Raw genomic sequence first — 22,215 nt, 5'->3', positions numbered from 1 at the left:
ACTAACAGTCATTACTCCTGAGGGAATTCTGAGACACAAATTAAAACCTCTGCCCCCAAAATACATTCTGTACCCAAGGCTTTAGACTATCAAGAAATGTGGCGGCTCAGACAGTGGGAGATCATCCTGCAGCAACTTCCACCTCCCGCACCAACTCCCGCCCCCCCAACCAACTGGACATGGACTTAGCCATGAGGCTGCACCAGACCCTTGCAAACTGCAGGGCTGGGCCTGCCCTGGAAACACTCCAGGAGCTGTTGCTCTGTGCAAGGTGCACTGAGCAAGAGGAGACCAGTGACACATGCATGCCAAGCCCTGCTCCCAAGCCAGGTGTGGGCAAGCAGGCGCAGTCTAGCAGTCCAGGGTGGGGGGGGGGCAGTGGCTTAGTGTTTGGGGGGCGGGGGGGCCAGGCAGGTGTGTAGTCAGAGGACACTGTGGGGGGCAATCTAGATGCAGCCTAGGCAGTGGGGGGGGGGCTGTCTGTCTGCAGCAGGGAGGCGGGTGCCCAGGGGTTTGTGGGTGAGGGTACAGGGGCAGGGAGGACAGACCACTGTAGGGGGGATTGGGTGAAGGTGGCTGGAGGCTCAGCAAGGGGACTGGGCATTGTGAAGTGTGGCCTGCCGGGGTGGGTGGGAAGGCCCAGCAGGGAGGGGGTGTGTAGCTGTAGGGCCAGGAGCCCAGATGCAAGGGGAGAGGGGCTCAGGGGTAGTGTGGTGGTGGATGGGGCACCTGCTTCCTGCCAGGTAAGAGGACGTACCATCCCTCTCCATCCCCAGCCACAGCCGAACAAGCAGCTGAGCCCGTGCAGGGTAGGAGCCACCAGCACCTGCAGTGCCCCTCCCGCCCTGCTGATTTGTCATGGCCAGCTACTCTGGGTGCCTGAAGCAAGGTGCCTGTCTGCAACTGCTGGGGAGCAGGGGTATTTGCTCCTGCTGCTTCCCCAACAGAGGCTCATTTTTCTTCTGGGAAGCAAATAAATCTAGGGTGGGGGTGGGGTGGGAACTGAGTGCTGCATGTGCAGCCCGGCATATTCATCATCATACAAGGCACATGGGCATAGAATGCATACACAACAGCACCCCTTACTCCTCTCTCGCACCCCACTCACTGGGGATACTTTGGGCTCCCCCATCTCCGCCGCAGGCAGGCAGACTGCTACATGAAGGGTAAGTCTGCCCTCTCCCTGTTATGTGACCCTTCTCCTGTCCCGTGCATCCCTGCTGACACCCACTGGGTTCCCTTAAACCCTGGCTATGCACCTGCCTTCATTCTGCTCATGCCACAGTGCCTCCTCCTGGTCTTCACTGGGTTTGTAAGGATGCAGCCGCTTCAGGTAAATCACCCTTAGGTAGGTACTATTGAGCAGATAACGTATGTACCAGCTCCAGTCCTGTCAGCAATGGTGATCCAGCCTACAAATAATTACTTGTGACAAAGTAGTTTTGTTCCAGACTACAATGTCACAAAAATGAGACCTCAGAGTGTAGCACTACTGTACCCTGTAACACTAACGAAACCAAACACGACCATGGCGCTATATGGGTTATTTGAATGCATATGTTCCATCTGAGCAGTGCATTCTGATAGGATTCTCCTTTGCAAAACTGTAGCTTTGCATATGTTGTTCCAGGTGCTGTAACTGCTCTTTGCAGCACCTGCATAAAGGGCAAACTAGATGACTGTGTGCCCAGCCCCCAGCCAAGCAGTAAAACTGGGGACATGGCCTGGATTAAAAACAGCTTTGAGACTCTGAAATGCCTGATGCATTTGCTCATGCTAGTTAGCTTCTTCAAGAAATTACTTTTACATGTGGAGTTCAGTTTATAGTCACTTTTTCTGCTGTATAATTAAATACTGTTTAACACTACACAAAATTGTGTGTGCACCAACAGGGTCTATACTGCAGGTACTGCTGTGTCTAATTCCCAGCAATTAAATCAGGATCTACAGGTTATCCCCCAGTGCAGCCACACAGCTTGTTTGTTGACAGATTCTGTTGAGTAAGGCAGTCTGCCTTGTGGGGGAGAGGCTGAAGGCTATCGACAAAAGTGTTAAGTTCTCAACACTCCTGACAACACATTTTTAGTGTGGACACTCTGCAGGTTGACAACAAAACCTTCTAATATAGATGGAGCCCTAGTGACTAGGACCATAAAGGGTTCAGACAGAAACATGCCTTGTGATTGTGCAAAAAGACAGAACAGATGAGACTGGCCAGATGAGAACATAGGGCTCAGAGGCCAAACTGATTTGTCAGCATAAGCTCATACTATGGCATCATTTTTGATAAGGTGCTACTATATTGCATATAAAAGTGGCTGTAGCTATTCATTTCATTATTCCCCACTCGGTGGTTTCTTGTTCAAGTTCCTGACTGATAGCAGAACATACATATCACAACAGTGGGCTCACAACCTATACAAACCAGGATCAATAGAGGCTTCATTTTTCTTGGAACCAAAAATTGTGACATCTTGCAAAAAAAAAAAACCAATACCAAATAATTTTACATTCTTCTGAAAACACTTTAATCTAACGGACAAGAGATAGGGGTCACAGTTTGCATGAGAACTCTGCATGTTTAATTGCACTTAATAAAGGTGAGACCATTCAAGGTTACCAGGTTCACAAATCAAGTAAATTTCTGAAACTGCACATCGAGTTAATGAATTAAGAAAAGCTCTAGGAGCAGTAAAACTAAATACTGTTTATAATGAGCCAGAGAGTGTTCCGATGCCACAATGTCATATAAACATTTCAATGTTTACAGTGCTCATCAGAAACATGATACTGTAAAGATCAAAGTTTTATGTCAGGTGATGTTTTTGCTTATAAGGATTCTGCTTACACACGGTGTCTAACCATAACACTAGAGCATATTCCAGAATTGAGACAGTTTGAAGACCTGTGACTGTCTATTAATACATCCCTCAAAGGGGCAGAGTTTGCCCTTTGGGGAAGTCGGGGACGAAGCTGAGATTTCACTACTGTTCATATTAAGTGGGATTAAACAAATGCTTCAGGGAAAGAAGCTGCTGGGAACGACAGTTTGTTTTAGGGGGGAGCAAAGGTAAAGGAGCACAGAGCATTCTCAGCTCTGGGAGTCGTGCTGGTACTGATGCAGAATCCCTCTGAGTAGGTGCAGTTTGCACCAGCTGTACGGCACTTTTCTTCTGTCCCAGACTCAGGCTCTTCACTGCCAGGAAATTGTAGGTGTCTTCCAGGAGCAGGACAGCCTTCACTTGTGCTCTCGTCTCCATGAGCCTGTAGGCTGTTACAGCAGCCAGCAAATAGGTCACAGGGATATCCTGGCAATGCCTCGTGCCACCCCAACTACAGCTAGGGCCAATCAACGGCAAAGAAGTGCAGAGCTGACTGCACAAGCCTGGTGTGACCTCTAGTGCAGCTGGCGGAGGGGAGATACAGCTGACTTGTATTCCCCTGCAGGTATTTCTGCAAAAACAATTCTCTAGCTGAGCACAGCTGCTGCTGCTGCCAAACTGCGCTGGGGTGAAGAAGAATTCAGGAACGGAGAAAGTAAAAGCTTCCTTAGATCACAAAGTCACAACAGCCAAGCAACTACCGGGCAGCAAATTTACCATTTCACCCCCTTGTAACTCCCAGGTTGTATCCCACACCTGAGCTTCTGTGCACTCTGCCCAGTGCTTTCTCCCTTCAGAAGCCCTGACCCCAGAGCCAGCCGCACAGGGAGGGTCTGGAGAGAGCCGAGTCTGACAGTAACAGAGGCAGGGGTAGCGATAGGGAAGCAGACTGCAAGCAGGTACAGCTACTCCTAGACTGAGACCCAGAGCTTCTAAACCCTGGGCTGCAATTCTAGTTCTGCATCTGCCATTTGGCTCTCAGCATTTAGAACATTACTAGCTCCTCCCCTGACCCTCAGACCATCCAGGGTAGAATTCCCACCCAGCCGATTAGAATTTCACTTCTATTGTACAAGGTGTCCCGTCCCCTCCCCCGACACTCAGAGGATCCCAGCTAACCCTAGTCAGAGCGCGTCGCAGTTGTCTCGCCATGCAGTCAGTGAGCATTTAATTCACAGCAAGAGGACACCACCCAGAGCGTTAGGACAGGCTGTACTGCTGCTTGCTCCTGCCCATGTCCTCCGGTGCAGATCAGGCAGCGAGCAGTGAGGTGATGCTGTTTTCACCTTTTTGGTCACCCCTCCTAATTGTTCTGTGCCCTTAGCATCTCGTGCCCCCATCTACAGCTGAAGAAAGGATCCGGGCGGTAAGTAACCTGTCCCCAGCCACACAGCTCATCTGGGGCAGAAGTGTGAAGAGACGCAGATATCCCTGACTGCAACTCGGGAGCTCAATCTACAAGACCCAATAGGACGATTCCTCCCCGTGGACTGTCACTCCAGCAAATGGCACTTTGGTAGACTCCTTTGCCGTTTGCGCCATGAGTGTAGCGGTTTCACACAGCATGGAAATTAAACACCCAGTGCAAGAACTGCTCCCTCTGCACTAGAGGCCATCCCAGGGCTGCAGCTTTCCCCACTGCCCCCCCGGACGTACAAGGAGACTGCAGGCGCCAAGGCACGGTTTGGCTAAGGCACTTCCGTGCTCTTCAGAAAGTAGGGATTTGGGAACTCATTCATCTACTCCTCTCCCATGTAGGCTAGAGTGCATGGGACCTGGCTCCCAACACATGGCTTCCGCATGACAATTTCTGACACCTTAAGGAAACCGCGAAGAGGGCTAAAAAGGAACCCTCCCCCAACGCACTTGGATCAGTGACCCAAACCGTGACATAGCTTCCACATTTACACCCCGCCCCCCCGCCACACACCCACACGTGTTCTTTTGTCTTTTAATCCATTTCTGTCCACCACTGAATGGTGCCCTCAAGTGATTCCCTTTGGGAGAGGAAGGCAAGGGTTACATTTTCATTACGTTACAATGAATCTTGAAATCAGCAATTTAGAAGAAACTGAACCCCCCTCCCCCCCAGGAAAATCTACCTGGAGTGAGCTACAGCACACAGTAAAGAGCTCTGTGAAACACCGTGCCTATGAGCAATTTCCCAGAATACAGTGCAGCGACCGAACTTCCCTGAAGCACAGAGCCATTCTCAGCATACACCTGGGTCACTATAGGTTTTGCCGACAGAACGTCCTGGATCCGAAGTACCTGGAGAGGGAAAAGTTACACGCAGTCATTAGAGCCGTTGCAGTGCTCCTGTAGAACAGACGTTTCAGAGTTCAGCACGGAGAGGATGTTGTGAACGTTGTATTAATTTTAGCTAAATAGTTAAATTCATCAGCTGGGTGAGCATTACTGTCCCTTCTGAGCTCAAGCTCTTTGCCCTGGCATGACAGGCCAGAATTTCAGGCTCAGCTAGAGCTCACTGTTCACAATGCTACCCAGTCTTGATTTGAAGACTTCAAGTGAAAACTGGGTCCATCACATACCCAGAGAGTCCACCACATAAGCAGGTGAAGTAGTCCAATAATACTCCGATTATTAAAAATACCTCCATCATTTCTTATCTGAATGTGTGTAGTTTCAGCTTTCACCCATCAGATTGCTAGATTCAAAAAGCCCTTCCAATTCACAAGTCTCCTCCCTCTGGAGGTACGTTCAGACCATGATCAAGTCAACTCTTAACCTTCTCTTTTTTAAACTCAATCGACGGAACCTCCCTGGTCTCTCTTCAGACCCGGGATCATTCTTGGTGTACTTTTCTGGGCACTTTCCAAATTTGTTAATGCTCTTTTTGAAGTGTGGACACCAGAATAGACACAAAGTTCCAGTGATTGTCTAAGGTGGCAGAACATATCAAGACGAAAAGTTCAACTGCTATGAAACATGTAGAATTCTGAGCTCAGGAATCTGTTGACATCAGAATTTCCTGCTCATAACAGCAAGAGGCCACACAAAAAGTTTTAAAATCACAAGACCAGATCCAGCTACTCTTCTTCACCCTGGCTATGCCCACACTTGCCCCCTACTTCAAAAGGGGGCAAGGTAATCAGGCTGATCAGAGAATACTAATGAAGTACTGCGATGAATATGCAACATTTCATTAGGTTAATTCTCCCCACAGCAACTCTGAAGTGTTGAACTTCAAAATGCCCACGGCTACATGGCATGCCAGCACTTCAAAGTTTGACAGTTTGAAGTTGCCGCAGTGCATTAGAAATCTCCCATCAGGCTGATTACCAAGCCCCCTTTGAAGTAGGAGGCACATGTAGACATAGCCCTTGAGTAGCATGAACTGTCCTATTGGTATTTTAACTGCATACTCTCACTGAAGCCACGTTAAGAGCAAAGACCGCAGAAAGTAGCTCATTAGCGGCCATTATAAAACCTAAAGAGTAAATGAGAAAGAACAAAGACAAACGTTAGCTTTGCTCTATTCCCAGGCAATATTTCTTTTAGGACTACAATTAAACTGAGCTGGCACCGAACACGTCCCTTGCCAACATTTAATTATATCACAGCTGCAGAGAAAGGAGCCTGGAATTGATGGCTCTATCAGAAAGAGACTTTTTCCGGTGGTCGCTGAGGCATTTTAAGAGATGTTGTTTGGCCAGCCCCACAATGGTCAAGTACTCAGAGATCAAACTCTCCAAGTAAGATTGGAGACTAGCCACTAATTAAGGGGAAATGGAGTCTGAAAGAGTTGTTCATGGGCTACTTCTTGCACAGTAAACCCCCGACATACACGGTGTCAAGTTGTGCATAACTCACTTTAATGTGAGTAAAGCACAGCTTGAAGCTGCTCTGTGGCTGTCAGCCTGCAGCTATCAGAAACTAAGCAGACTAAGAGCCCCTTCTCCATGCCTTCCCCCAGTTGCACGGCTGTCAGCCTGAGTGGTCCAGAATGAGGGGATTTGCTGGACAAGGGGAAGTCAGGCCCTGATTCCTGCAGGGCTCCACCAGCCTGGCCGGATTCCCTGCTGCTGCAGAGCTGGCTCCCTGCCACGGGGCTCCTGACAGGGGCTTCCCAGCCCCAGCAGACTCCTTGCCCTGGGGCTGCCCCAGTGCAGAGTGGGATGCCAGCAGGACTCCCCTGCCATCAGCAGGGCTCCACTGTGTCCCGCACAGCTGGGGCTCTCTGGTCCAGCAACATCCACGGTCCAGCCAGAGGAGGGAGGTTGCCAGATGAGCACATTTCCACCTGTAGCTTACATCATCAGTATAAAAACAGTGCTTGTGTTGTACAGAAACCAGACTGAAGTACGCCTTTAAAGCACAGCACTGTGCTTCTAGTTCATTTGAGAAGAGAAACACCAATGCTTCCCCTACACCCTGAATTTGTGCCAGTACAGCTACTTTGGTTGGAGATACGAGGTGGGGGGATATTTTAATGTAAATAATTATTTGAGTACAATCCTGAGAGTGGACAGCTATAAACCACTAGTTGGGTTTGTACCAGGACAGCTTGTTCTTCTTCCCACCACAGAATAATCTGTACCCATATAAACAAACATTCTCCTACTTCTATAACTGCAGCCACACTGGGGGTGGGAGATGGAGCTGTGCCACTTGCGTTAGGCTGGTCTAGTTAAAACAATACCATTTATAGTGCCAACGAAGTCTAACAGGCCACTAGACTCTGGCCTAACAAAACTAACCTCAGAACCGGGGAGATTCTCAGGGTCGTAGAACAGCAGCTTCATGCCGTTGGGATGACACCCTCCCCAGATGTCCCCCGTGACAGGATCAACAAATAAGTTATCGACCAGTGTGTCCAATTCCACCACCTACCGAACATGGGAGAACACAACAGTGACAGACGTTACACATGCCAAAGTCATGAACTTCATTTACAGGCCCTCTTTTCTAAATCACCATCAGCATGTTTATCAAAGGGATTTATGCCGTTCAGTAACACCTGCGAACATTTGGACTGAAACCACCTGAAGTTTTTTTCCCTTCACTACTTTTATCCGTGTGCACCATATTGCCTAGACACAAGAGTGATGGCACATCATAAACACATACTTACCTAAACAACTCATTCCAGCTCCTAGAGTGGGTTATCTCATTAGCCCTAGTCACCTGCAAACATTATATTTCACATAGTCCCTTGGGTGTGCACGGTGCCTCATGAGCATGGAAGTTGGCAGTGTCCCTCCCAGCTGGGACTGACAACGTGAATTCAAGTTGAACAGCAAAGAAAAGGGGAGGCTAACTCTTCGGGTCAGCCAGCAGAAGAGAGAGACCCCCATGGAATGGAAAGGTGCCCTTGGGAAAGTTATCTTTGGGATGCCATCGCCTGCCACATGGGATCATACCCAAGGTTCATCTTGCTCAGCATCCCGTCATCTGTGTTGGCCAAGCACTCAATGAGTCACTTATGTGCAAGACAACAAAATTGGGTGACTCGGGGGACAACCTGCTAGGAGGGTTTCGATCCCATCCAAGCCCTTTTTATCCAGTGTAAGTGCAGCTCTTCCCACTGACATCAGTACTGGGGCAATTCTGCAATTTTACTATGCTCCAAATGCAACAGTTGCTGAACTCCCCCAGGACTATAACAACATTTGGTAGCCGAATAAAGTCCTCTTCCTTAGAAGTACCTGGGGGCAACGTCTTTGGATATCCACATTAAGACAACACACACAGGCCATGTCTACACTAGCCAAAAAACTTTGAAATGGCCATGCAAAAATGGCCATTTCGAAGTTTACTAATGAAGCGCTGACATACATATTCAGCGCCTCATTAGCATGCGGGCGGCCGCAGCACTTCGAAATTGATGCGGCTCGTCCAGACGGGGCTCCTTTTCGAAAGGACCCCGGCTACCTCAAAGTCCCCTTATTCCTATGAGCAGATGGCTGCATTAAATTAACGCTAACTGCATCCACAGGTGGCTAGCCCCCCCAAAAGACAACCTGGTTGCTGCCGTACTCAAGGTGCATTTTAAGGTTGCTGGTACTAGGATGAAGTGAACAATAAATGCTCAGCTGAAATTCCACCGAATACTTCCCCCTGTCCCCAGTTCCACAAGAGTCAAGCACAGCTCCACAGCTACGCAGTCTGCAGGTATATTAAACACCTTCTCTACCCTTACGCTGGCTACGACTGGACAAGCTCCTAGGCTTCCTAAAGGGGAAACACAACATTTAAAATGGGGATTATGCTCTTGTTCTAAGGGGCAAACCACTTACCTTCAAATGACTGAGACTCCAGTTAGCATGTTTTTCCATAACATGGATATTATGACCCATCAAGTCAGCAATATAAACATACCTTCAAAACAAAGAAAGAGCCTCTTAACAAGGTATCTCTGCAGAGATGAAAGCAAATTGATTCTTGGGGTGGAAGCCTTGATTTTCAGATGCTTTAAACCGATATTTTGAAAAGATTTTTAAAATTCTATGCTGTCCCCCACGCACTGAACTCAAGGTAGATGACTGAAAGCAAGCAGTCCTATAGCACCTTAAAGGCCAACAGTTTTATTTATTAGAGGATGAGCTTTCGTGGGTAAGTAATGTGGATCTGACCCACAAAAGCTCATTACCTAATAAAATTGTTAGTGTTGAAGGGGCTACAGGACCGCTTGTTTTGTGTGAAGCTTCAGACTAACCGGGCTACCCCTCTGATGACTGAAAGTACTCAAGGTATTTCCTTTAACAACAAAGATTCTGATCAACAGTGTCACCAACACATATTTGTCAAAGTGCCAGTCACAAATTGTATCAACAGTTAGCACACAGGATCTCAGAACGCGCTATTTGAACAATTTACTACAATTTTAGATGGAATTTTACGCCATTAGTTCTTGCAAGCAAATGAAGCCTTTTTTTTTTTTTTTTTAAAAAAGTAAGCATTGAATTCATTAAAATGTAATTTGTTTAATATTGTTGGATAATAGATCACCAATAGCGAAATAAAATAACCAGGAGAAAATATATTTTATTTTCTGTTCTACAAGTCACTCAAGATTACTTATTACATCCATTTTTTACATATTGTTAACTAAGCAAATATACATCTGCAAATCAATTGAGACTTCTAAGCACCCAATCTGCAGAAACAAATATTTGCATGTAAGAGTCAGGAATGGTGTCCGTGTTTCTTTTCATAATTTGGTCCATTGAAACACACCACACTTACTTTTTGTCTGGTGAAATGTTAATTCCATTGGCTGAATAAAACCCAGAGGCTACTTCTTTAACTTCTTCTGGACTGTAGTAGACAGCATTTGACCAGGTCAAGCCCAGGAATAACTCCATCATTAACAAGAGGTGGTCAGAGAAATAATGGTCATTAGTAGCATAGAAATGCTCGGGTCCCACAGCCACAATATCATTCACACTGAAATGAAAAGATACAGAGAATACAGAGGTTTGAGAATCAGTGCCCTGAAAAGTTCTACACGATTGTACTCAACTTTAGCAAGTATTAAGAATTCTTTTTAAAGGTGCCCAATTACGATGAAGGGGCAGTAACAGGGCATGATGCTCCACATACAAACTGTATCACTCATGCATCTGATGAAGTGGGTCTTTGCTCACGAAAGCTTATGCTCCAAAATATCTGTTAGTCTACAAGGTGCCACAAGACTCTTTGTAGCTTTGAGAACAACAGACTAACACGGCTACCTCTCTGACACTTGTATCACTTTAATGACTAGTAGTTTCAATAGCTTGTCACATGGCTTGGAACCATGCAATGCTAAGACTTGAGCAGGCTTAAAGAAGGTTAGTCGTAACTTTCTATCCCTCAAAATTACTTTAAAAATAGACTGAACTCAAAAAGAAACTTGAAAAAAAGAAACTTGAAAGACTGAAATAGGTACATGTTTAGAGGCCTCTCAGATGCTGCCTGTACAGATCACACTTACACTACCTGTAGCCTGTGGTACAAAGTTATATTGAGTGTTTGCATTGTAAATCGCTAACTAATTCAAAACAGGAGAGAGGCCTTCTCTAGCACAAAAGCCAGCTTCCTACAGGTGCCCTTTGAAACCAAATGAGTCATCTCCTTGCAAGACATCACCAAACAAAGAATTTGTTAATTGCGTTCCTCACCTGCCCCTGCCCCGCCCCCCCGCCTCCGTCCCAGGAAGGCGATGATAAGTATGAACTCACTCAATAGGTTGGACTCTGGGAAGAAGGAAATAAAAATCCTTGACAAGGAAAAACAGGGTTCTTTTTGCTGCTTGGACTCTAAAGTAGAGTTGCCAATTTTCTAATCGCACAAAACTGAATGCGCTTGTCCCACCCCTACCCAACCCCGTCTCTGAGGCCCCATCCCCTGCTCATTCCACCCACAGCTCTGTTTTCACTCTCCCCCAACCACCCTCTCCCCCTCAGACTTACTGGGAAGGGGGCTGGGGTACAGCAGGGGGTCACGGCTCCAGCTGGGAGTAGGGGCTCTCAGTTGGTGCCTGGGAGAAAGGGTCTGGGCTGCAGGAGGAGTCTTCAGGACTGCAGGGAATGGAGCCATGAGGTTTGGTGTAAGGGAGGGGGCTCTGCGCTGAGGCAGAAGGTTGGGTGTAGTGGGGAGGGTGTGGGCTGAGGAAGGACGTTTGCGTGTGGGAAGGCTCAGGGTGCAAGTACCAGTAACTGGGATGCAGGATGGGTTTCCAAGTTGGGGCAGAGGTTCAGGGTACAGAAGGGGGTGCAGACTTGGGGAGGGGTCTCAGGGCTGGGGGATAAGATGTGGGGGAGTGCAGGAAATGAAATCCTACTGACCTGGGGTATGTGACTGGTCCTCTGGGAAGGAAAGTAATCTGGACTGTTTTGTGAATTTTGGTAGAAGGAACCACCTATCACCGACCGGAGTTTACTTGCTTGGCAAGACAGACTGGAGTGCCCGAGGGGTCTGTCTGGCGCACAACAGTGAGGCTGTTACCGGCCTCATGGCACTCACGTTTGCCATTTTATTGATGAAAACTAAATTACAAAGTGTACTGCCAGTGTGGTCTCTTTCCCGTCAGCCTGCCCAGGGTGCTCCAGGGCTACCAGTGTGACGGTAGCGCTGTGCGCGCACAGCTCAGGGTCAGTCCTGTTTTCGAGAGGGTACGTGATATTTTATTCCCACATATGGAATGAAGTTGTGTAGGGCCAGATCTACAAAGGGACTTCATATGGCTGCCCTCACCACAGCAACACCTAGGCACCTGGCAGAGTCACTGCAATACACAGAGCTTGAGTCAGGCACCAGGGCTCCCACAAAACCAGTAGGGAAAGAGGTACCTTAGAACATGACCCACAAAAGCCAGCTCACTGCACGGTTTCCTGCCTAACAAGCCAATGAGAAAGAGGATGAGAAGTGTCTCCTAAACCCTCCCTCTCATGCCAAGGTCAGTGCCTAATTCTGGGCCACAGGTGGGCATTGCTCTCCGCTCAGGACCTCATAGCCATTAGGCACCTAAACCATTTCTTGCAAGAATGGCTCAGGCGCCTGTCCCACTCCACAGAAGGCAAGACAGCCTCCCTTGCAACAAAGGCTTGTGCATTCGCCCCAGTCAGATCCCCCACCTGTCTAAGGAGAAGAGATGAGAAAAGGGGTGTGCTCTTCTGAGGTGAGGGCCTCAGCTGCTAGGCTACGAGGTGTTCTGATGTGAGCCTCTCGGTTGTTGGGCCAGTCCTATTTTAATTACCAATAGGGCTGGAAAAATCACTGTGCAGTCCAGTGGCTGAGGCAGTCACGTAAGAGGTGGGAGACCTCTCTTCAGATCCCTTCTCCTCAACAGGTAGTGAGAAGACATGGACTTGTCTCTCCTCCAGCTGAACCCAAACCACAGGGCTAATAAGCTATCAGGGATGTCTGACTTCTCTTCCAACCCCCATTCGTTCTGCATTGAGGTAAATGTATTCTGAGCACGCCTAATAGAACGGGTCTTGCAGGCACAAGGGGTGGGGGGGGACATCTATCTGCTCCTGTTCAAAGTGACTCAGGCATCCAAACGTATGACTGAGGCAGCAGTACACAAGCCCAGGTGCAGGAACTTTGGTGCCTGAAGGACTTTTACAGTAAAAACGTAGGTGTCAAGAAATTTTAGCACCTGTGCTGTTAGGCAGCGGAATTACAGACTGCAGGGGTGCCTAAATTTAGGCTTTTAGACGTTCTTTGTGCATCTAGGACTTAACTTTCAAAGGTGACAGGAGAAGTGTAGCAGGTTGGCAGTATCCATAAGAACATAAGAATGGCCACACTGGGTCAGACCAAAGGTCCATCCAGCCCAGCATCCCATCTGCCGACGGTGGCCAATGCCAGCTGCCCCAGAGAAGGAGAAGAGAAGACAATGATCAAGTGATTTATCTCCTGCCATCCATCTCCTGCCCTTGTTCTGAAGGCTAGGGCACCATACTTTATCCCTGGCTAATAGCCATTTATGGACCTAACCTGCAAAAATTTATCAAGCTCTTTTTTAAACCCTAATAGAGTCCTGGCCTTCACAGCCTCCTCGGGCAAGGAGTTCCACAGGTTGACTGTGCGCTGTGTGAAGAAAAATTTCCTTTTATTAGTTTTGAACCTACTACCCATCAATTTCATTTGGTGTCCCCTAGTTCTTGTATTATGGGAAAAGGTAAATAATTTTTCTATATTCACTTTCTCCACACCATTCATGATTTTATATACCTCTATCATATCGCCCCTCAATCGCCTTTTTTCCAAACTGAAAAGTCCCAGTCTCTCTAGCCTCTCCCCATATGGGACCCGTTCCAAGCCCCTAATCATCTTAGTCGCCCTTTTCTGAACCTTTTCTAATGCCAATATATCTTTTTTGAGGTGAGGAGACCACATCTGCACGCAGTACTCAAGATGTGGGCGTACCATAGTTTTATATAGGGGAAGTATGATCTCTTTTGTCTTATTATCGATCCCTTTTTTAATAATTCCTAACATCCTATTTGCTTTACTAACTGCCGCTGCACACTGCGTGGATGTCTTCAGAGAACTATCCACTATAACTCCAAGATCCCTTTCCTGATCTGTCGTAGCTAAATTTGACCCCATCATGTAGTACGTGTAATTTGGGTTATTTTTTCCCCAACATGCATTACCTGACACTTACCCACATTAAATTTCATTTGCCATTTTGCTGCCCAATCACTCAGTTTGCTGAGATCTTTTTGTAGTTCTTCACAATCTGTTTTGGTTTTGACTGTCCTGAACAACTTGGTGTCATCTGCAAACTTGGCCACCTCACTGCTTACCTCATTTTCTAGATCATTGATGAACAAGTTGAACAGGATCGGTCCTAGGACTGACCGCTGGGGAACACCACTAGTTACCCTCCTCCATTGTGAAAATTTACCATTTATTCCCACCCTTTGTTTTCTGTCTTTTAACCAATTCCCGATCCATGAAAGGATCTTTCCTCCTATCCCATGACCACCTAATTTACATAAAAGCCTTTGGTGTGGGACCGTGTCAAAGGCTTTCTGGAAATCTAGGTATATTATGTCCACTGGGTGCCCCTTGTCCGCATGTTTATTAACCCCTTCAAAGAATTCTAATAGATTAGTTAGACACGACTTCCCTCTGCAGAAACCATGCTGACTTTTGCCCAACAATTCGTGCTCTTCTACGTGCCTTGCAATTTTATTCTTTACTAGTGTTTCTACTAATTTGCCTGGTACTGATGTTAAACTTATCGGTCTATAATTGCCAGGGTCTCCTCTAGAGCCTTTTTTAAATATTGGCGTTATATTGGCCGTCTTCCAGTCATTTGGTACCAAAGTGGATTTAAAGGATAGGTTACAAACCACTGTTAATAACTCTGCAATTTCACATTTGAGTTCTTTCAGAACCCTTGGGTGAATGCCGTCTGGTCCTGGAGACTTGTTACTATTCAGCTTATGAATCCAGATGTGACAGACTGACAAAAGCAGGAAAACTTATAAAATGGAAAGGTTCTCTAAACTACGTTTCCATAGATAAAAATCTAAATTTTAATAAAAATAGCCTTCAGCCAAAATGGAGAGGGGTGCCGTGGCGTGACTCAGTACCTTGAGAGAAGTTCATGTCGGATGGTTTTCAGGTGTACAAGAGAATTATCGTCCTCTACAAATTTAAACACCTCCACTGTGCTCTTGAACTCTGGGTGATTGACAACGAAAAGGTACACCGAGTCATCTAAAGACAGACCAGGAAAAATGATCAAGTTTCACAAAATGACATGGCAGCTTGAATGTCTGTATGAGGTAAGTCTCTCGCCCCCATTGTTGTGGCATATGCCAACTCTGAGGTATTTATGCTCAGCCCCCTGGAGCAGTGATGGAGAGGAGGGTGCTGATAAACTGAAGGATCTTCCACAGAAAGAAAGAGCCTTTAGGCCATGTCATGTCTCTGTCAGGCATCAGAGGCTGTGGAACCAGTTTCTTTTCAGTCAGAAGACAGCCTCCCTTTTTGGCCACAGCTGTGCAGCAAGCTAGAAGAGAAATGCTCTGTGTGCACGGCCTCCATACGCTGGACAACCAAGTTTCAGTGACGGCTCATCGCACCAGCAGTGTCTGAACAGTGATGGAGGCCTCATGCTTCCATATGCTGAGTCCTTGTCTCCTACTTCCCTTGCTAAACACCCATGCCAAGACGTGCTCAACCAACTGAAACTCGTCACTGCAATGCTATTATCCTGCAACTCCTACCCTTTTGCTGTATTTTCCGAGTGCAAGTTTTGTGATACCCCATGGGTCTCCACACTACTCTGGGGGAGCACTATCTCCCCAAGACAGGGTCCCCGACTTCGGCACTTGTTTCCCACCAGAGCCGTGTCTACACATGCATGCTACTTCGAAGTAGGGGCACTAACTTCAAAATAGCGCCCGTCACGGCTACACGTGTTGGGCGCTATTTCGATGTTAACATCGATGTTAGGCGGCGAGATGTCAAAGTCGCTAACCCCATGAGGGGATGGGAATAGCGCCCTACTTCGACGTTCAACGTCGAAGTAGGGAACGTGTAGTCTTTGCGCGTCCCGCAACATCGAAATTGCGGGGTCCTCCATGGCGGCCATCAGCTGAGGGGTTGAGAGACGCTGTCTCTCCAGCCCCTGCGGGGATCTATGGTCACCGTGTGCAGCAGCCCTTAGCCCAGGGCTTCTGGCTGCTGCTGCTGCAGCTGGGGGTCCGTGCTGCATGCACAGGGTCTGCAACCAGTTGTCGGCTCTGTGGATCTTGTGCTGTTTAGTGCAAGTGTGTCTGGGAGGGGCCCTTTAAGGGAGCTGCTTGCTCTTGAGTCCTCCCTGTGACCCTGTCTGCAGCTGTGCCTGGCACCCTTATTTTGATGTGTGCTACTTTGGCGTGTAAACGTTCCCTTGCTGCGCCTATTTCGATGTGGTGCTACCCAACGTCGATGTTGAACATCGACGTTGCCAGCCCTGGAGGACGTGTAGACGTTCTACATCAAAATAGCCTATTTCGATGAATGGTTCACGTGTAGACGTAGCTCAGAGCTCCTCCAGCAGGTCCAAATAATCTTGAACCTGTTGGAGAAGACTTCACTGGAGAGTTGTACACGCAGCCTGTTTGCAGTGATACAAAGGAACCTTTCCAAAACCGGACATCTTTATTCGTCTGCTGGAACCCAGTGTGCATGGACATTGTGTTAAAATAGAAAAGAACAAGCTACACACAATTCTCCCCTAACCTAGTAGTTTTCTCTCTCTCACTTAGGAGGAACCCTCTTCGCTCTAGCCTGGAAGACAGACTGCTGTTAATATGCTAACAGCCTCAGCCAGGAATCCCCTTCTCCCACTGGGAGAACAAATTTCTTATACAAGCACGCTAATATGTATGCCTCCTGTTTCAAGTTCCAATGATGGTGTTTTTGTGTGTGCTGCTCTTCCCAGTGTACAGCCTGGAGTCAAATAGGTAATCACTAACCCATATTCCCCAGGTGTCATTACAAGTTAATGGTCTGGTACTGTTCTCTCCTGGACCCACAAGGCAGCCTATCTATGAGTTTATAGTTAATTCATGCCAACCCAGCTGTATCTCTGTGACACATACCTATTCTGTCAAACACTTATCCCTTCACTCCAGGTGTAGTCTCAGGAAAAAGATAAATCACTTGAGACCAAGTAGAAATAGGCAGATGTACAGAAGGTGAGTGGGTAAACTGAGTCATGCAAAATATACATAAAAATTCAGACACTTCCTAGTTACATTAAATATACAACGTATATTTTGGTCTTAAGAAGATTGGAGTGTGTATATATAAACTACTGCACACAGCCAGCTCTTGTTTTGGCGTAAGAATATCTTCTCAAGCACTACACTTTTTTCGCCCATCCACATATCAGGTTACTGATGGTGCAACATGGAGAGTGACTATTGTTATTAAAAAATAAACTCCTGGCTGAGATTTCTTGTACCTGTAAAATAAGAGTCTTCTTACCTTTGTCTATATACGTGCTGATTCCATGAGGGTTAAATGAAGCAATATCAAACCCACGGCTGATTCTCAGTTCTACTGCTCTTGGGTTTTCATCATTCAAATCCATCAGAAATATTTCACCTGGCTTGTCGGTCACAAAGCTTTTTAAAATTTGAATTTTTAAACCCTTTAAAAGAAAGTAAAACACAACAAACTCATTCCTGGCTGAAAAGTAAGAGGATCCTAACAAAGCTGGCAAAACTAATGCTTTGTTCTAGTTTGTGGCTATAGATCACAATAGAGCAACGTCTGTGCTAATCCCATCTATTTCCTGGTTGGTTGGTTGTTTTTTTTTTAAATGTTCTCCCTAAGCCACTGATCCTTCCTTAACTCTCAGGACACTGCCTGGACCCTCACACTGCAAGCCTCCGTCCCACCTCCCCCTGCCCTAATCCTACAGACAATCCATAGTGCTGCTCCAGTGCCCTCATTCACCGCTGGTAGCAGTAGTGGCTGGTGAGTCTTGAGGGGAGCTACATCCAGACACTGCGTGACTTCCCTTGGTTCATGGGATGCTCGCCCCTCCAACATCTACCTTCCCTTTACTGGCTGTCTCAAGACAGTGCTACATACCCACTCAGAGCTTCTGCCTCCCTCCACTGCCCACACTGCGGACTGTCATTTGCGATATGCATCCAACCACCCCAGGCTGGTCCCATTCAAAACAAACTCCTCTCACCACAGCTTTCCTGCCTGCCTGCCTCCTATGCTCCCCACCACAAGTGACTGCTAACGGCCTGTATCCATCCCATCACTACCCCTTTCAGCTCATGACTCCCAGCCCTATAGTCCCCCCCTTTCACTCTACTTCAGACACAGTGTCATTGCTTTCAGACAGCTCCCATGATGGCAGGTTTAGAACATCACCTCTGTGAAAAGTAACACAAGGAATCTCCGACTTTATCAAAGCTGCCTGTGCCACAGTTAAGTGTACCTGGAAGGGGAAATCACAGGTCCTCTGGGCAAAACTGTGAGAATGGCAACACAAATGCTATCACCTTTATTGCAACACAGGAAAAACAGCCAAACAGGGACCGTTGCTGGGATCACATGAAAGAGACTCTCAGCATGCACATAGCAAAAACCATGGCTGTGGAGACAAGCTTGAAAACGTGAACCCCAAGAGGTCACTTACCAGGAGGTAAGCAAAAAAGAAAAATAAATGGTGATTTAAGCTGCTCTGCTGAGCGAGTAGCTGGTTCAAATGCTGAACACTTTGAGTTGGCAATATAGCAGCAGAACGTAGAGTTACATGTGCCAATATAAAAGCTGTTTGTAAAACAATTGTCACAAAACACAGATATGTTAAGAAATGAACTTGTCCCAGTGGGAGGAAATGCAGACTGAACTAATGTAAAGCTGCATTATCCCCAGGAAGCAGTGAGCACGGACAAGGTTCAACCTGCGCTTTGCAAGTATTACTCCTGTGCATAATAAATCAGTACTCAGGTGGGAGCTTGGACACTTACAGAACTAATGAAAGCCAGGCCATCAGGAAGGATGTCAATATCTTCTGCACCACTTTCTGCAAAGATAGACAGAGAAGTGGCTTATTCCAGAGCCACCAACCAATGTTCCCAGTGGGCCATAGGACCAGGGTGGAATAGAGGCTGGCCCACTGGGGTAATTCACCCTCCCAAGGTGCCACGTAGTCCTGCCACTTGGTACTGGAGCAGGACTGGAGAGTAGTGGAGCACAGGTGGCCTTGTGCCAGGTGGCCAGCCTGTCACAAACTGTTAGAGATCTCAGAGCAAAGGGAGCAGGAAGGATGTGACCATGGAAATTCCTTGCACAAGGTTCACTGCACAAATCTTTGTTCTCTCTCGCAGAGTTCCAATTTTCAAAAAATAGCAAAGACACACTGTTTTCAGCTCTTGCACTACTGACACCATGTGTCTAAAGAATTAGCAGAAGCTACCAAAAAACAACCACCACCGTGCACAAATTCCAAGTTAATGCTCAAGTTTACAAACCTCTTTAGGATCTAAGCTTGTCTCATAACATATACATGCTTCCTACCCCCGCCACTAAACTCGGCATTTGAAATGTTGATCTACAGGTTCCCTTCTGTCCTAGGTACCTACTCCCCTCTGATCCTGAAACCCAGTCTACACTAGAAAACCCACCCACATGAGACAATAAGACCAGCACTGAAACTAGCAATGAGCATCAATTAATGGTAAGTGTAGACCATAGATTTTAAAGCCAATATTATCACAACCATCTAGTCCAACCTCCTACATAAGAGCCCATAGAATTTTACCCACCAGTTCCAATGGCCCAATAACTTGCGGTTGATCTGGACATCTCTAAGACAGATGGCCGAATCCTGATGTCAAGTATCCAAGGCCGTGTCTACACTAGCCCAAATCTTCGAAATGGCCACACAAATAGGAATAGGGGGATACCTATCAGCTGACAGGAATAGGGGGATTTCAAAGTTGGTGGGGTCCTTCTGAAAAGGACCCAAGTCTGGACGAGCCGCATGGCAGCGACAAGCAGCAATTTCGAAGAGCTGCGGCCAGCAGCATGCTAATGAGGCACTGAATATGCATTTCAGCAGCTCATTAGTAGTCTTCAAAATGGCCATTTGCACGGCCATTTTGAAGACTGAGCTAGCGTAGATGTAGCCCAAGTGGCGGAACATCAGTAAGCTGCATCAGTGGTAACTGCCCTCACTGTTAAGAGCTCGCCTTGTTTTCCATTGGTACCTCCTCAGCCTTCTCTTCAATATGCTAAGGAGACTAAACTCTTTTAGCCTCACTGGAGGAGGTGTGTTTCTGAACATACATTCTCATGGCTCCTCTCAGGGCATCTCTCATTTCTCAGGAGAGCAGCACAAAAGAGAACACTAAACAATTTAAGTACCCTGCAGAAGGTATTGTTGTTTCAGGAAGAAAACCTCTTCACATTCACCAGTAGAGCACCTGTCAGAAAAGAAACAAATATCTATGGCTTTCCATTCCCATTCCAGCACAAACAACCTGTGTGATCCTGGTCAAGCCATCTTCTCTCTGTGGCTCAGCTCCCCACCTGTACAAACAGGGATAACGGCATTTCCTTACCTCACAAGCCTGTTGAGAGGTGCTCCAGTAAGTATAAAATGTGGACTGCGTGGGTGTACACACATACACACTAGAGAGACACTGCACTGGTTTGTGAACAAGTCAATCATGAGCTGTAATCACTTCATCTCCACTAAAATCAAAGAAGTTTTCCCAAGTCTGAGAGCAGAAAGTTAAACTACACCTTGAGGAGACTGCACAACAAATCAAATATTTGTCACTCTTTTCTCAACTAGCTTGTAACTTCTAGGCTACGTCTACACGTGCACCCAACTTCGAAATAGCTTATTTCGATGTTGCGACATCGAAATAGGCTATTTCGATGAATAACGTCTACACGTCCTCCAGGGCTGGCAACGTCGATGTTCAACTTCGACGTTGCTCAGCCCAACATCGAAATAGGCACAGCGAGGGAACGTCTACACGCCAAAGTAGCACACATCGAAATTAGGGAGCCAGGCACAGCTGCAGACAGGGTCACGGGGCGGACTCAACAGCAAGTCGCTCCCTTAAAGGGCCCCTCCCAGACACACTTTCATTAAACAGTGCAAGATACACAGAGCCAACAACTAGTTGCAGACCCTGTATATGCAGCACGGACCCCCAGCTGCAGCAGCAGCAGCCAGAAGCCCTGGGCTAAGGGCTGCTGCCCACGGTGACCACAGAGCCCCGCAAGGGCTGGAGAGAGAGTATCTCTCAACCCCCCAGCTGATGGCCGCCATGGAGGACCCCGCAATTTCGATGTTGCGGGACGCGGATCGTCTACACGTCCCTACTTCGATGTTGAACGTCGAAGTAGGGCGCTATTCCCATCCCCTCATGGGGTTAGCGACTTCGACGTCTCGCCGCCTAACGTCGATTTCAACTTCGAAATAGCGCCCAACACGTGTAGACGTGACGGGCGCTATTTCGAAGTTATTGCCGCTACTTCGAAGTAGCGTGCACGTGTAGACGCAGCTCTAGTTAGTTAAGTAAGGCAAGAAACTACTGTACAACTGAAATATTTGTTGGATTAGGGCTTGCTAAACAACCTTCCTCATCCACTGTGTGCGCACAACACGGAATAACTCCTTTACAGAAGAAATGATCCTGTTGTAGATCAATTGTCCCATTCCTACAAGTCTATGTCTGCTTTGGATTTTTTCCAGAAAATTTTTCCATGGTTGCTATTGCTCTGAACAGATGCAGATGACAAGATAATTCAGATCCCTATTACCACTGGTGAAGCTGCACTTTAACATTGGTAGGTCATCTTTAAAATAGCTAGCGTAGATCAGGCCTAAAATTCACAACACGAGAAGAGTGGGAAACTTGGGGATGGGTGAGGCCTTCAAAAAGACGCTGAATTTACTAAATGTTAGCAGGTGAATTGAGGTGGGGATTTATTTTTAATAGAGTAATTTCTGGAGTGCTGAGTGAGACATTTGTCATGAAAGAAAAAATGTCCAATCTAAGTAGACAGAGCTCAATAACCTCCTGCATTGTGCACCCCACTGAGCCAGTCTGAATAAAACTGCTGTAGGCCAACAGAGATTTACCAGACAGGGTTCTAAATGTCCTTACTCCAAATCACTACTTAGATGTTGTCATTTAGCATCCTGAGTACTCATAAGAGTGGAAGGGCAACACTGAACGGAAAACTTTACAAGTGCAGCTGTGCATGCAGAAGGGGTTTCAACTGTAAATCTGGTAGAATACTCCCATTTATCTTTCACTGTAGCACTTCATAAGTACGGACATACTGGGTAAGACCAAATATCCATCTAGCCCAATATCCTGTC

General features: G+C 47.0%; 1 protein-coding gene across 2 annotated transcripts in view; it reads right to left on the bottom strand.

Annotated features, from left to right (window-relative positions):
- The window catches only part of LOC142007987 (serum paraoxonase/arylesterase 2-like), a 70,580-nt gene that overhangs the window by 27,307 nt on the left and 21,058 nt on the right, over window positions 1-22,215 (bottom strand). Inside the window, exons 3-10 of one of the 2 annotated variants that reach the window (XM_074984715.1) lie at window positions 18,839-18,894; window positions 17,331-17,496; window positions 14,942-15,068; window positions 10,092-10,292; window positions 9,143-9,224; window positions 7,604-7,732; window positions 4,985-5,153; window positions 2,486-3,271 (exon numbers count right to left, since the gene is read on the bottom strand). In XM_074984715.1, coding sequence (XP_074840816.1) covers window positions 4,995-5,153; window positions 7,604-7,732; window positions 9,143-9,224; window positions 10,092-10,292; window positions 14,942-15,068; window positions 17,331-17,496; window positions 18,839-18,894 — 920 coding nt within the window. In that variant the 3' untranslated portion in view covers window positions 2,486-3,271; window positions 4,985-4,994. Of the gene's footprint in view, window positions 1-2,485; window positions 3,272-4,984; window positions 5,154-7,603; window positions 7,733-9,142; window positions 9,225-10,091; window positions 10,293-14,941; window positions 15,069-17,330; window positions 17,497-18,838; window positions 18,895-22,215 lie in introns of those variants that run through there. The other variant, XM_074984716.1, reaches the window with a different exon arrangement.

The sequence above is a fragment of the Carettochelys insculpta genome, chromosome 2, assembly GCF_033958435.1.
Source record: "Carettochelys insculpta isolate YL-2023 chromosome 2, ASM3395843v1, whole genome shotgun sequence".
In the NCBI taxonomy this organism is placed as follows: domain Eukaryota; kingdom Metazoa; phylum Chordata; order Testudines; family Carettochelyidae; genus Carettochelys; species Carettochelys insculpta.
This window is presented reverse-complemented; position numbering and strand designations above follow the sequence as displayed.